Genomic DNA, 16,450 nt, shown 5'->3' with positions numbered 1-16,450 from the left:
ATACAACTTTTCCTTGTACGTCTAAAAATAAAAAAAAAAAAAAAAAGGACAGCAGTGACCACTGTATAGGGATGATAATTTGATTTTACACAGTGCCCTTCATTGTCCAGCTGTCCCCAAGCACTTTACCAAACAGTAAGCCTCCTAGATGTACCACCATATGGGCAAATACAGCAGCTGTTCTGCACTCCACAAGAGCTCATCTCTAACCAGAGTAATCTCATACTGAGAGGCTGCACATGAACCCCAGACACTAGGGAAACATTTACTCTATTTAAAAAAAAAAAAAAAAAAAAAAAAAGCGCTGTTATACCTGTAGGTATAGTGCTGCACATACTTAGAATCCTAAAGTGTAAAATAAAGTATGGAAAATCAGTACTGTAAGTGTATGCTGGATGTAACGTATCTCTTGACTAAAAAAAGAAAAAAGTCACCTTAATATCTGAGGTTTATGTTGCATTGTTCATACCACACCTAAACTCTGTGTATAAAACAATGCAAAACTCTGTGCAGACGGGAGAACTCTTATCTACTCATAAGTGCCAAGGCCCAAACTGAGATTTCCCAAGTGACTGGTGCTTATACCCTGGACAATATTCCAGAGGAAAGTCTCTAAAACAGGAAAATCATCTCCTAAAATCAAAGAAACATTCCAAAAGGTGAAAGCTTTCTTACTAGTAACTTACTTTTTCTAAGGAAAAGTTAGTCCTCTATGGCAAGCCACATCCTAACTTTTTCAGTTCTTCCATTTCCATCTTGTGTCAGCAGTATTAACCTTTTGTTTCAGTCATCATATAAAGCAGACAACACTCACCTTTGGTCCCAGTAACAAGGTGGTAAAGCTGTCTATTATCATTGCCTCTCTTTCTACTTAACAGCTGGCTTTTTTTGTTTTTAATGAACACTGTGGGTACAGACAGGTCAGATATAATCCTGCAGTAGAAAAAGTGGCACATATTTTTACTGTGAAAGCACAAAGCTCAGTTCTATACATTTTATTAACCTTGCCTCACTGAATGAGGAACTATCAAAAGCCTTCAGGCATACACAATTCTAAAAATGGAAGCTTTCCGTAAGGAAAGTCCTTCCTGTGTGATGAAACACACAAGTTATCAAAACAGGATGTAGTACAGAGAGCACACATGCATCCTTTCTTCAATTGTTATGGCATTAGCCCTTCCTAGCAAGTATGTTCTGCTCATAACTCTACGAAGCATGCAGAGATAACTGGGCACAAAAGTAAATACCCCTCAGGAAACAGTGCACAGTTGCATATTAAAGAACATGGTAAACTGCTAAGCCTACTACATAAAGATTATAGTCTACTTGAAAAGGATTACAGTCAGGGTGGCCAGACAAGCCCTAAAATACAAATTAACACAGTCTTCTATGCACCTATGACTGAATTATTCCAAAATCTGGAGAACAAGGTTGAAGACACCTTATCTCCCATCTCATTTGATACTACACTTCATGAGTGGCTGAGAGCAATTGTGGAGTTCTGAGATTCAGAAACAAACAAGCAAACAAGCCGTCCTCTTCCCTCTGCTCCACCCTGCACAAAGACACAGAAAGGAAACATTCATTTTATAATGTCTGTGTTTATTTACATGAGAGAAGGTTTACACAAGTTGAAAAGTTGTTTCAACAGGAACGCAACAATTAGTGCTTTTGCCTGTCTTCAAAAAAGGGATGACTAAGATTTGATGATGCAGCTTCAGAACACTTTGACAATCACTTGGGAAAAAAGTGCCAGGAATCAACTAAAAAAAAAAAAAAACAGACCAAGAATGATATTAGTCCTATACAACTAGCCACACACAAACACTTGAAAAAGCAACATTCTGCCCTTTCAGCTATCTCTCCTCCCCATAACAATACTTCTGGGCGAGCTCTATCCCCGGCCTATGTAAAGCACAGCCTCAAAATAATATCTGTTCACTTTAACAGTTTGGCTGAAACCATCCTGCAACAAGTTACGACGTTGACATGACCATCCCTGGAAAACATCAAAGATCAGGCAGATTACGTTCAGTTGTCTGTCAGAGGTCTGAGATGTAATACTTCAGTAAACAAATGCTATTTATTGGCCATATAAGGGCAAATGGAATGCAACTTGCTTTCCCATGACACGGACTACACAGATGTTACTTCGCAAACAATCTGGAACTCGACTCATAACTAAGTTTCTCTTAGTGTTTCTGTAACTCCCTCCATCTCAAAAAGCACGTATGTCTTCTTTATAGTTCCTGCCAGTAGAAAAATCTTTTTTTTAAAGTAGTTAACAAAAATGAAAATGTAGGATGCATTCTTATTTCTTGATGAAAAACACATGTTCTGTTAACAAGAAAAACAGTCCTAACAGTGAAAGAAGATAATTTTGTCTTTAGAACTTACACTAGAAAATTAAGTACGGTTATGTCACTTTTAGGAAAAGGGGCTGTTTATTTGATTAGTTAGCTACTGTGAGAAATTACAGAAACTAAGGCAAAGCAACCTTTCTCCTTTAAAAAGGATAAATGTCGTGCATTTGCCTTTCACGATCAGTAACAGAAAAATTTAGTCTTCTCATCTTTTGATGTGGACTACTCTTTCACTCATACTCAAAAGTAATTTTCTCCCACAAACCATCCACGAATTTCTGTCCTTGTTCTATTTAACAGCGGACAGGCATTACAGTCTGAGAGAATATAACTATTATCATTCCACTGTGCACAAAATCACCTTTTTTTCAACACAACAGTATTTATGTCAATTTTTAAAGCAAACAATTAAAGAAATTGCATGGCATTTGGGGAAAAATGGTACCTTCCGGGGAAACAGATTCTCCATTCACAGACACTGGTGCCTATAAAAAAAACAAACCAAAACAAAAAAAAACAAGTGAACATATCAGTGTTTAGTCAAAGTTTCACAGGTAGTACCCAAACTCAAAGCTATTTTACTGCTGAAGTCAAGAGATATTAATAAACACAGAACTTTCTGTTGCCCCCACAGAACAATGCTCTACCTTACAGACTTTTCCTCCCTCCCCCCCCAACTACTGTACAAGTTTCTTGGTTGCTCATAAATGACAACACAAACGCACTAATAATGCATGATAGACTAACATCTTACCTAATGTAAAGGGGATTTTCCTACTGTATTGTCTTTGAGGATAACAGGATTTGCTGTTTACATACTGAAGAGTAAAAATGCCTTTCCAGTCACATTATTATACATGTTTCAGTATAAAGGTACACATGTGAATATACACACACACAATTTACATTACATATATGCAAACATTTTAAAATGTGTAATTAAACTCTTTTACAATCACATTTTCCAGATTAGGATTCAGTTCTGTGGAAAGTAACAAATCATTTTAAAATGTAGGTCTGTAAGTCCAGGTCCATTTCAAAGCTGGATACAAAACTATTCAATTGCAGTATTACACAGCATGTCTTGTCCTATTACTTAAAGGACAAAATTAAAGTCAGTTTTAACACCAGCTGGAAGCAACCTGCCTCACACGCTAGTTACTTGCATAGCAACAATCCTCCACTGCCCTTCCCTCAGCTCCTCACAGACAAGTTTTCCAACTGACATAGAAAGAAGCAGAGAACATCTCAGCATAAGCAATCCCGCCACGCTCACTTGCACGCACAAATCAAGTGCAAAACACACGTGGATGTTGGCCTTTGACATGACACAAGCCCACCCCAACTATGCTTACCCAAGCGGATAACCCCAGGAGTAATCACTTAGGTGAACCATGCAAAAAAGAAACCACCTCAAAGACAGGGTTTACAGCTGTTTGAAGCTTCAAGAGAACAAAGCTACACAGTGACCACCCACGTCTTCCACACCAACAGGTGGAATTTCCTGCCACTACTTAACGGCACATGAAGACATTAAGGAAAACTCTGTAGTGCCCTGCAGGCAGGCAAACTGACCCAGAACCCACACAGCTGGGCTTAGCACAGTGCAGCACTCAGACTGAGATGCATTGGTGTGAAATTCCCTCATGAGCCTGCCTGCCTCCGAGCAGGCACAGGGACTGATCCACTGAAGAGCAGGTCAAAGCCTGTGAGGAGGGAAGGCAAAAACCAGTATTCTTTTTCCCCACTTTACTCAGGATACTTACCTGCACAGGGGAGTTATGCGACTGGTCTGAAAGGATGTGCCAGTAGAACAAACGTAATCCAGGTCTTAGAATCATAGTTTGTGTTGGAAGGGACCTTTAAAGGCTTTCTAGTCCAACACCCCTGCAAGGAGCAGGGACATCTTCAACTAGATCAGGTTGCTCAAAGCCCCATCCAACCTGACCTTGACCATTACCAGCCATGGGGCATCTACCACCTCTCTGGGCAACGTGTTCCAGTGTTTTATCACCCTCACTGTAAAAAATCTCTTTCTAGTCTGAATCTACCTTCTTTTAGTTTAAAACCATTACTCCTTGTCCTATCACTACAGGCCCTATTAAGTCTGTCCCATCTTTATGTACTGAAAGGCTGCAATAAGGTCTGCCCAGAATCTCTTCTTCTCCAGGCTGAACAACCCCAACTCTCTCAGCCTTTCTTCATAAGAGAGGTGTCCCACCCCTCTGATCATTTTGTGGCCCTCCTCTGGACCCGCTTCAACAGGTCCATGTCTTTCCTATGCTGAGGGCCCCAGAGCTGGACGCAGTGCTCCAGGTGAGGTCTCACCAGTGCTGAGCAGAGGGGCAGAATCACCTCCCTCGACCTGCTGGACACGCTTCTTTTGATGCAGCCCAGGATATGGTTGGCTTTATGGGCTGTGACTGCACATTGCCGGCTCATGTCCAGCTTTTCATCCACCAGTACCCCCAAGTCCTTCTCTGCAGGGCTGCTCTCAACCCTTCATCCCTCAGCCTGTATTGATATAGGGAGTTGCCCTGACCTAGGTGCAGGGCCTTGCACTTGGCCTTGTTGAACCTCATGAGGTTCACATGGGACCACTTCTCAAGCTTGTCCAAGTCCCTCTGGATGGCATCCCATCCCTCAGGCATGTCAACGGCATCACTAGCTTGGTGTCATCTGCAAACTTGCTGAGGGTGCACTCAATCCCACTATGTCACTGATGAAGATATTAAACAGCACTGGTCCCAGTATGGACCCCTGAGGGACTCCACTTGTCACTGGTCTCCAGACATCGAGCTGTTGACCACCACTCTCTGGATGGGAGCATCCAGCCAATTCCTTATCCACTGAACAGTCCATCCATCAAATCCATATCTCTCCAATTTAGAGAGAAGGATGTTGCAGTGGACCATGTCAAAGGCCTTACGGAAGTCCAGATAGATGACATCTGTTGCTCTTCCTTTGTCCACTGATATAGTCACTCCATCATAGAAGACCACTAGGTTGGTCAGGCAGGACTTGCCCTTAGTGAAGCCGTGCTGGCTGTCTCGAATCACCTCCCTGTCTTCCATGTGCTTGAGCATAGCTTCTAGGAAGATCTGTTCCATGATCTTCCCAGGCACAGAGGTAAGGCTGACAGGTCAGTAGTTCCCAGGGTCCTCCTTTCGACCCTTTTTAAAAATGGGTGCAAGCTTCCCCTTTTTCAGTCACCAAGGACCTCACCTGACTGCTATGACCTTTCAAGTATCATGGAGACTGGCTTGGCAACTGCATCAGCCAATTCCCTCAGGACTCTGGGATGCATCTTGTCAGGTCCCACAGACTTATGGGACCAGTTCAAGTTCCTCAGGTGGTCACAAACCTGATCTTCTCTTACAGTGGAAGGGACTTTCCCAGTCCCTGCCTTCAGGTCCATCCACTCAACAGGTGTGGGAAGAAAGGTTGCCAGTGAAGACTGAGTTAAAAAAAGTTGTTAAGTACCTCAGCCTTCTCGGCCATGGTTACCAGTTTGCCTGTCATGTTCATCAAGGGGGGGTAAGCTTTCTTTGACCTTCCTTTTCTGGCTGACATACCTATAGAAGCCCTTCTTATTATTCTTTGCGTCCCTTGCCAAGTTCAGATCTAGCCGTGCCTCAGCCTTCCTGATCCTGTCCCTATACAACCAGGCAACAACCCTATACTCTTCCCAGTATACTTGTTCCTGCTTCCAGTTTCTATGCATTTCCCTCTGGCCCTTTATTTTGACCAGCAGATCTTGACTCATCCATGCCAGTCTCTTGCTGTCCTTTCCCAATTTCTTACACATGGGGATCAAGAGCTCTTGTGCTCTGTGGAAAGCATCTTCCAGGCCTTAACACCAGACCATGCCCTCTCCAGTAAAACCAAAGCTTTATCTCATAAGGCAGGGAGAACCAGTAACCACCATGTATAAGCAGGTGCCTGCCACTTCTGGGATGTAATTGCTCAGAAAGTTTGAGATAAGGACTCGGCACCTTCCCCCCAGAACAGATCAAAACCTCATCCCACTGAACCAGGAATCTCTTCACTACACAACCCTTTCATCTGGAACACCATTAAAAAACCCAAACAAATAAATATAATAATTTAAAAAAAAAAAAACAAAACAAAAACCTCACCCAAACAAACAAAAAATCCAGACCAAAAACCCCACCAGTCTTTTGTTTCACAACTGGCCACTGAACACAAAATTCTGCTTCTACTAAGTCCCAAATGGAAATGTCCTCACAGAAAACATGTAGGGAGAAAGGCAGTTAACAGACTTTCCTGCTTAGATCTGAATTATTTGAAACACATTAGTAAGTATACAGATTCAAATTTTGTTGGAGATTTTTTAAATTATCAGGAAAAGCCAAATACTTTCCCCTGTAAGATATTGTTCTGCATTTTATCAGAAGAGACCTCATCTAGCAAAGCCTTCCTAGTTCAGTTTCCAGTATTATAAGGGAAGAATTATGTGATAAGTCTGAGAAACACTGCTCTACTAACTATATATAGATTGTCTTGGAGATTTTCCAATTTGCGAAGTCCTCAGCAGCTTCTTCACAGAGCAAGTGAGCAAGCAGTTCTCGGGATTAATGTTAAACAAAGGTTTGGCTGTCCTGGTCAGTTTTACAGATGGCAACACTTAAAAGCCTGAAATAAACAGTACATCTTAGCACTAACGCATTCAGCTACAAAGCCCTATTCCTCCTGGGTTTAGTTTTTAACATATACTAACACTGGAGCTGAGAAAGAGATGAAACAATTTTCAGAGACTACAAAACACTAGAAATTTTCACCACCTAGTGTTAAACCTCAACTGGGTTTGTAGTTGCTTGTAGTTGGAGGGGGCTGGTGTAATTCTGGCTGGTTCAACTGTTCAGTATGTGTTCCCATATGCACATATTATCTTCTGTCTCTTTGGGATTGACTGGACATGGCAACTTTGCCAGCTGTAGAATCATTCCTAGTTTTCTACCAGTACAGATGACAGTACACATGCCCACCAACTAGAAACTAACTCAGTGGAATGGAAATTCCCCAACACAGACAAGCCATTCTAGTCCCACATCTGTAAAATAATGAAAGGTCAAATAATAGCACAATAAATCCTAGTGAAATCAACAGGACTATCTTGGGAACTGCCCAATAAAAATCTGTATGAAATTCTGATTAGTGCACAATTTGGTAAGCATTTGGTAAGGATTTGTTTGTTTTCCATTTGGTTCTTAGTTATAATTCTCTCCCTCACCATAAAAGTTGGTTCATAACAATACTGAGTATTGCCTTTTGTGGTTTTTTGTTTGTTGTTGGTTTGGGGGTTTGTTTTTTTTGAGAACTCAGTATACCTGATTTAAGGCAATTATGACCCACTCAAAAATTCTGTAATTGGTGTCTGACCCAGGAAACAGAATTGTAGGGAACCAGCTCTCACTGCACAAGTAGCTCAGAAATTCTGCAGTAGCCGAAATGTGTTTCTCACTGTATTTGCACACAAATTCTCTACCTCAGCTTTCATTCTTCTGTTTTTATCCAGAAGTTAATAGATGGACATAAATTAGAAGAAAACGTATCTGCTTTTAGTTTTTAAAAAAACCCCCAAAACCCACAAACAAAAAAACCCAGACAGACAGACACAGGCAGCTTTCATTTAAAATTACCACAGCCATTAAAATTCTGCAGCCAACACTCACGTACTTTCACTTCAGTTTGAAAGAGATGAATGCTTGACAACCAAAGTAGGCAGCATAGTGTACTAGACAAAAAGATACCTGCTTAAAATGTGCAAGTCAACCTCCCTGCATATATTTAGAGTTTGACTGTCCACTATTCATATCTCAAGAGCATTTTACTTTTTTTAGTTGTCACAGATTGGAAATTGCATGCAGTATGAACAGTATTTAAAAGATTACTGCATCTTTTCCCTGTCTGAAAAGTACTAAGAGGCAGTAGCCTACAAAGACACAATTAAAATACTTAGACTGAACTGAAACAGAATGATGGAAAGGAGTATGTGATGACAACTTCACAATAACAGTATCACTTAAAGAAAATAATGTGAGGCACAAAAAAAGCCAGGAAGTGATAATATCTGATAAGAAGGCAAGCGCTCATAATAAAAAAAGACATTAAAGTTTGATACAAGGTACCTATTTTATGAACTGGTTTTACTAACCTTCCCCCCAAAAACCAGGAAAAATTTTGATTGGTTATTAAGAGACAAAATAACAGGTACTGCTGATTTAAACAGATAATTATTTTCTCTACATGCTTCAAAGTACAAACAACACAGAACGCAAAAAGAAATATTCCTTTGCAGGTTTGCCACCATCCAAATATGTTGGAACTTGAAATTTTAGTTGCATTTAAACACTCACTAGAAGTTATTGTAAATTTGAAAGTACAGAGGACATAAATGTTTGCCTGACATGTTTAAAAATTTATTTGAATTCCAAAATGAGTTTTTCTTTCATTTAGAACTTACAGTCCTGTTAATCAACATTCACAAGTGAACCACAAAGGTACTTTTAAAGAAGTGCTGAAAGCAAGAGATCCGAGTAGGAAAAACAGTTAGGTTTGACACTTCATGACTTAAACCAACTTTTCTTTGCAACTGTCAGTCTTACTTGCTTGTGACAAAACACCACCCAGGACAACATATTCTTACTAGAAATGCTGTTGGAATGTTAACTGCACAGACAGTGGATGGCATCTCCTTTGACACCTGAACTTGTGTAGTTACTGTGACTATTGAGGCAAAACACTGCCTGCCCAGGCAGCCGTGCACATGTGCAAAATACCTGCCATGCTCATGTGATCATGAGCACAGGCTCAACCATGGCATATGGTTTTTTTACAAAAAAACAAAAACAAAACAAAAAAGTAGTACCTGGGGGTACTTTTCTCCATGTAATTTCTGGTAACTTTGCTTAGTTTCTGGCATCCAAACTAGCACGTGTTAAAATGGAAGAAAGTCTCCTCCACTAGCATTTGCACATGAAAGCATCAGACCTGCAGGACGTTTTTCTCGCCTGAACAGGAGACCTGCATGTTTTAATTTTATGTTAATTTTCAGAATATGACAGGCATTCTTTAAGAAACATTTGAAAAAGCATCCCCCTCTCTTACAGCAATGCATTTAATTATGCAAGTAGACAAACAAAGGATCCCTTTAGTGATTAGGGACTACAGTCAGCTAGTCAATGAGTTCTAACACTGGGTGGTAACTCATGGCAACAGGGGAGACAGAGAAGACAGCAGGCTAGATACAAATAGCAGTCCATCTTGCTATTCAGGATCAGAAGAAACAGCACTGCAGAGGGAGAAAAAAAACAAAACAAAAAACCCCCACCAGAACAGTAATGAACCTGCCAGAAAGCACAATTGGATCACTGCAATGAAAGGTTTATATTATAACGTTTACATTTCCCCCAAACCTTTGTGCTCTTCCTTTTACTTTATGCCTTAATTTTTTGTTCAAGGACCATTTCAGTTTAGCTACTTTATTTCAGTTTTCGGGTTCTGAATCTTCTTTTCCTATTAACCACTTTTTTTTAAAAAAAAAGGGGGGGGGGGGGGGGGAAGTAAATATTATCCTTACCGACTGCACAATCGATCGGGCATCCTCCTCACTGCAACAAAATGGGCTGCCACTCACCAGAACATTTGTGCTGAAAAAGAAAATGAAAAACATGTTTTATCAGTGAGTGGAAGAGAGACACACACAATTAAGTACCTATGGAAAAAAACACCTTCACATATAGAGCTCAGAAACGTGTATCTGCAAGAAATGAGGAAGTCAAAAACATGAAGTAACCAGTAATGCTAGAAGGGAACAGGGGTGTGGAGGAGTGTTGTTTCTTTGGGTTTGAGGGGGTTTTTAGGCTCTACGTTCTATATTGATGCAAGCAGTGCTCACACTCAGTGCTTCTGGCAGCTAACTTGGGTACAGTTCAGAGGACCACAGTTAAGAAACAAGCTCCCCCAAGAAAGTCAGCAGAGATAAACTGGCACTTCCTGAGGGAGTTGAAGAACACCTAGATGGTTAGCACAGATAGTGTGAATATCCCTCTGTCTCTTGTGCCTTGAAGGCTGGCCAGGTTCTGTGGCAGGCCACCCTTGGTTTGCAGTAACCTGCCTGCTGTATCTAACAAGAAGGAAAAAAAGGGGTCAAAATTCTGCTCCTACATAAAGCAGCAGATACCTGAACTACTTCCAGAGAGCATACAAACTCTGGGACCAAATACTTTGCAGAAACGTTTCCCTATGAATATATATCCTTTCACACCAAAAGTGAGTTTGGTCATGAGCTTTTAAGGTCCTACACAGTAAAGAGCAAGAAGTTCAATTCCTCAAAGCAAGACTGCAATTTTAATTATTTTTTAATTTGTCAACATGAAGCTCAAAGTGCCTCTGAAATGATCAAGACCAGAATGTGAATATTATCCTATACTGTTCTTGCCATGCTAAAGCAGAACTATCAACTGCTAAGGTGTTCAATCAGCTCCATAAAAAGAGAGAAAGTCACATTTTCCCAATAAAGTAGAAGATGACAGTAACTATCTGAGCACAGCTTCCGGCACAGCCTTTGCCCTCTGGTTTAGCTAATGGCAATCTACAGCCCTTGGAAAGCACCAGGTAAAGATACCTGCCTGCTCTTCAGGGCCTCTGGTGCCAAAACTGCCAATGCAAACCAGTCCACAGAGCTTAATAAAGGCCATTTTAATTTACATCAGGCCAAAGGCTAGTAAAGAACAATAATTTGGTTCTCTCATTCCAGAGAACAACTGAAAAATATGGAATGCTAAGCTGCAAAAGAATTTTGCATCACAGCAATGCAGCATGCAATAAATAGCAACAAGAGGATTTGCATGGAATACAGAGATTCTCACAAAACGATCCCGAACAAACACTCTTGAGGCCATTTCTCAAAAGTTTAAGTAATCTATGTTGCTTTTATATAAACAATATATTTTTTGAACTACCTACCAGTAAATCATTGTCATACGAGGTGCAATTAGTCAATCACAGTCTATTATCAATTAATTATCAATCAAAACCATGAGTACTCCTGTCATCTCAAAGTAAAAAAAGAATCTAAGCAGTTCATGCACAGCTGCCACACACTGAATACCACCAGTACTAACACAATACAAAGAGGAAAAGAGGTGACTGGATACTTACCACTTAATAGTACCTCCATCAGCTTTTTTATGAAGCAAAGCTTTCCAGTATTCATGGGTGGATTTAATAATTTCAACAGCAAAATCCTAGTTTACATCAAGGAAAAGTTTTTATGATTTAAAATGTTATTAAACAGAAAAAAAGCCACAGAACTAGTTTATTAAAACATACTGTTTCATGTGTTATTTTAAGGGGCCTCCTTCGAGGCCTCATTAAATTTCTGGAAAATATAACACCCTTTTTTATGAAAAGAAACAAGCTTCACTATCTGTCAAATACACTGGCAACACGTTCAAGACTTTTCCTCAGTATGCAGCCAGAAAACATGAGGGTTGCACAAAAAAAAAAATGAAATCGGCACTAGATGCTAAGCAGACACCTACAGCTGTAGGAAACTGTACGAGGTCCTAAATGGGACAAAGTGTGTGAGCTATGACTCTGTTACGTCTGCACATGAGGGTCAGAGTGAAGGTTTCCCCTCCAGTGGCAAAATTTGCATTTACTTCATTAATTGCTCAACCATATACTTAAGCATTTGGAACAATATAATATATCAGCTGCTTAACAGTTTGTTTTTGTTTAAAAACAAAAGTAATATTGGGGGTGGGTATGAAAAAGTTTCAAAAAAAAAAGGTAAACTAAGCCCTCAGTGTCCAGATTATGATATCTAGACCAGCCTGCAAAAAGCTGCCAACAGAACATTCACATTTCCTAACAAGGAGTGACTTGGCAAAATGCCACTGGAACATTGTGAACTTCACCAGAACTGCTGGAGCACGGCCACGGCCGCCTCACCACATCCTGGGTCTCTAGAAATGCTTGAGAATTATTCAAGTGCTCCAAACCAGCTATCTCGGGGCACTTCATGCCTCAAGCCTGAACTCCAATGGCCTGACAGGGATATACCCTGTTAAACTGTCACTACAGAGCAACACTTTGCTTTACAGAGCAGGAAAATCTCTAAGAGCAGTTCCTGGGAGAACAGGGGAGAGATCAGGTTATCGAGCCTTACAACTCTTCGTTTGATTGATTTAAAAGACAGTTCTAGTGCAGAGGGGAGTCAGGGCATCTATTTAACCAGACAAAACATGTAAAGTTGTTTGTGCTGGTTAGAAGGCATTTTGTAACTCTGATAGCACGCTGCAAGGCTGAACTAGCTGACACATGGACATCATTCATTAGGAACCTGTGATTCTTCAACCAAAATAGTCTACAGAGAATGTGCAATACACAATTTGCAAATCACACCCAGTTTCCTCTGGAAAAATCCAGGTATTTTCTTCAGCAAGTTCTATTCCCAGGTCCACTCTCCTTTCAAATACTGGCCATTTTTACGGTAGATATTTTAAAATGCCATTCATTTTTTCTAAAAAAGGGAAAAATATTTTTTCAGCCTTCAAGCCAAAAAACAGCTCACATGTTTTTACATAGAAATACCAGGAAAAAGTATACCTTGAGCAAATAACCAAATACAAAAAAATCTGCAACCTATTGTCTGTCTTAAACTGCAAAGCCTTAAAAAAAAAAGTCAGGAAAATTTATCAATCAAGACTGAAAAGAATACCTGAAAAGACAATCTGTTCATTCCTCTGACAGGGAGAACAAAAATGCTGTGGAAGGAAAAAAAAAACCTACAAACACACAGATGCATGTGTAAGTCTCATCAGGATTAGGACTGAATGTTTTTTCTTCAGACTTCCTTTAATAACCTATGCATTTTCCCCTGAATAAAAGGGAAGGCAGCAAACATTATTTACTTCTAGCCTAATAAATTATATTCAAAGATCCCTCATATAAAAATTCTTTTTGTTAAACCTCCTCCTTGACAATTCCAAAAATTCTAGGATGTATTAAAGAGGCCATACGACAGAAAGATGCATCTTTAATTTTGGATTATCTTCACCTTGTCTTTAAATTCTCCATTAAAAGCGAACTGATTTTCCGGTTTACCATCAGGGACTTTATATAATCGGAACCAGTCAACCGTAGCCTCAAGGTAACCTGGTTTGTGCTTCCTGACATCATCAATATCTGTAGGTTAAAAAGGAAAAAAAAAAAAGAAAAAAGAAAAGGACTAGTGATTTTTACTCATGATTTTTGTAACATTCATTTTTTAAAGTCTCGTAAAGGATCTGCAAGCAATCTGATTTCACTGAGTACTTTCAAAGTCATTGGGGAACTTCACTTTATTACATTAGCTGCCCATAGTTGATATCTTATGATTTCACAACCACACTAAACAGGTAAGCCAGTTGCCTCCTGCCCTTCATTAATTAAGACCCAAAGGGACAATGAATAAAAGGACCATACTTGTGACAGGAGAGGAAGAAAATTCTGTATTTATAGGCTTTCATCTCAGTAGGTACCTCTTGCAACACTTATGATTATTCAGTGAGGTATTTTTTTCCCCAGCAACTGCAAGGACTACAGGCATTTTTTGATAATGAAAGAAGAGCTAGTAAAAACAATTTCAACACATGGATTTTTAAACCAGCACCTCAAAACAAACTCAAAGTTACATTAAAGGCATCCCTTTGCTCGCATTACTTACAAATTCAACCCATTAGATACAAGACAGATAGGTGCCAGGAGCACTGCATGCTAACTCTACCGATAACCCTGTGATATCTGTATAGTCACAGTGATAAGCCAATTCTACCTTTACCTCTATAATCCTACCGTGCAAAGATGGAACAGGACACAAAGAGGAATGCATGTCATTTGCAGGACACCCTTGGGAGCCAGAGACGAACATTGTCCCAGAGAGATTAAACAGTCACACAGTAATTCTGCTCAAGGGCTATATTGCTATAGCAAAGACACAGTTCATGACCTCAAACGTTTACTTCTGCTGTGCATATCAAATTTTATCAGGTTGTCCTGTAAGACTACCATCACTCCCATCACTGGCAATAAGGTGGTCCTATCAGCCCCCTGGCAAATTAACTCTCTGGCAATGATTACATGGAAAAGACTTCAAAACAATTTTAACTGATTTTGATACAATAAAGGATTTTGTCCTTTCCAGAAACCAAGTACTTTTTGCAGCTGCTGTAATCCTTCTCTTTCCATTTATTTCCCTCTTACAGTCACTTCTGATGGAAACAGGGGCTGACTTTTCATTGCTGTACTTTGCATACAGTGTTCCAGCTATTCCATAACCTCGTTCTGCCCAGGCCATCTTCCACCATGTTGTTCTCCTTCTCTAGTGTCTTGCAAGTCACTTGCTCATTTCTCCCTTCCTGATTCCCTCTTGCTCTCTCTCCATACTGCTTGGCTACTTCATTCTCTTCTCCCATAGATAACGCCTCACTCACTGACATCTCCTGGTTGGCAGTGATTCCTGATGGATAGTCTTCTGTCTATCCAGCCCTACAAAACCAATTTTCAGAGTTGCTAGTCCACAGAATTGACACCTAGTCACATGCTTTCCATCTTTAAGTGCCTAAATGTCTTTTAAAACCTAGTCTGTGAACCTGAACAAAGACATTTAAGTATTTCTAACAAGAACAGTATGAGAAGGGAAAAAGTCTTGTGCTACAGACCATTCAATTCTCTGTAGACCACCAAGAGAGATGACGTGTGTACTGAACTGTGAGACCAAACCTGCGTGAGAAGTGTTCCAGGCATCTGATAGATGCCACTCCCAAATTCCACTGGATCACACACTACCCAAAGAATAAACCATAAAACTTTGAAGAACCCTATGTAAATTTTTGCTTCTGCACACACTTAATAAGGCTATGCGTTTATGGACTCGGAGTAAAACACATTTTGAACTTGGCTGCTGGCCATATGCCTGTAGAAGATGAGGGAGTTTCATTGGCAGAATCCCAGAAAAAAACAAGGGCACATAAGGCTGTGCTAGAGGCAGGTCTTCTAGCTGGAATACATGTTTAAGAGTACAAGATGCCTTTCACTGGGGTGGGTGGGGCGTGAGACCAAGAAGGAATGATTTAGAAAAGGGTGGGGTCTTGGTTGGAGACAGGATGCTTCATTTGGGCACTAATAAAACTGCAGCTCCAATTCAAATCGGTTTCAGGGCTCCAGCATATCATCCTGTTCTCTCCAAGCAAGGGAACATCCCTCCTCTCATCTTGAGCCCTTGCCATCTCCTCCTATGGGAGGTTTGAACTCACAATTTCTAGTACCAGTTGAAAAGACAGTATCTCCTCGAGTCTGCAAAGCAAACCAGGCTGCTGCAGCAATTTCCTCGGCTCCCAGCAGCAGATGAACTCCAGATCTCCATCTCCAGACACTACTTAAATTCAAGCATACTTTCTCAGACTACTACTCCTTTTTTTCTGGTTCCTGCTCCAGCAAACTTCTCTCCTAACTCTGCTTCTCTACTCCTCCTACGGTTATTTGCCTCCTATTCCCGTAAAAACTGTTCATCAAAAGTACTTTACTGTCTACTGACACTTGGGCCCTTCCCCATCTGTTGTTCCTTATTTACAGGATTTGTTTATATTTCTTTAAAGGACTCAAATATTAGAATAGGCTTTGGGGCAGGCTTTCACTACCTCCTTAAGATAGGGATGACCATTTTTATGAATAGAATAATCTCTCTGAATTTCACACTCTCTCTACTGGAAAATACCTTGCCTAGGTAAAATGACTACACAGAATCAGGCTACAGCATTATACAGCCCCTAAAGTACTAGCTGCTGTATATTCTGGTTTTGAGGACTGAAGAAAGGGGACAGTGGTTGCTTTTATTTCCTTGGTTCCTTGCAAGTTATCCTCCTTCATCCCCATGCTTCACTTCAGTATTCTTTATTATGAAGGACAACTACTGGGCAGCAAATGAAGCTTAAATGGGTGAAGAAAAAACCAAACAACCAAAACACCTGTATTATAATGCGAGTTGGTGGCAAGCAGCATGAAAAAGTGCAACAGTG

The 16,450-nt window shown here is 40.3% G+C and overlaps 1 protein-coding gene across 1 annotated transcript in view; it reads right to left on the bottom strand.

The window, feature by feature from the left end:
- Positions 1 to 1,606: 1,606 nt before the first annotated feature.
- Positions 1,607 to 16,450, bottom strand: part of PPA2 (inorganic pyrophosphatase 2) — a 37,423-nt gene continuing 22,579 nt past the window's right edge. The window contains exons 8-12 of the mRNA XM_075709184.1: positions 13,453 to 13,580; positions 11,550 to 11,635; positions 9,967 to 10,036; positions 2,809 to 2,848; positions 1,607 to 1,763 (exon numbers count right to left, since the gene is read on the bottom strand). Coding sequence (XP_075565299.1) covers positions 1,735 to 1,763; positions 2,809 to 2,848; positions 9,967 to 10,036; positions 11,550 to 11,635; positions 13,453 to 13,580 — 353 coding nt within the window. The 3' untranslated portion in view covers positions 1,607 to 1,734. The remainder of the gene's footprint in view (positions 1,764 to 2,808; positions 2,849 to 9,966; positions 10,037 to 11,549; positions 11,636 to 13,452; positions 13,581 to 16,450) is intronic.

The sequence above is a fragment of the Pelecanus crispus genome, chromosome 4 (genome assembly GCF_030463565.1).
Source record: "Pelecanus crispus isolate bPelCri1 chromosome 4, bPelCri1.pri, whole genome shotgun sequence".
Taxonomy (NCBI): domain Eukaryota; kingdom Metazoa; phylum Chordata; class Aves; order Pelecaniformes; family Pelecanidae; genus Pelecanus; species Pelecanus crispus.
The sequence above is the reverse complement of the archived record's forward strand: the minus strand, read 5'-3'. Positions and strand labels throughout refer to the sequence as shown.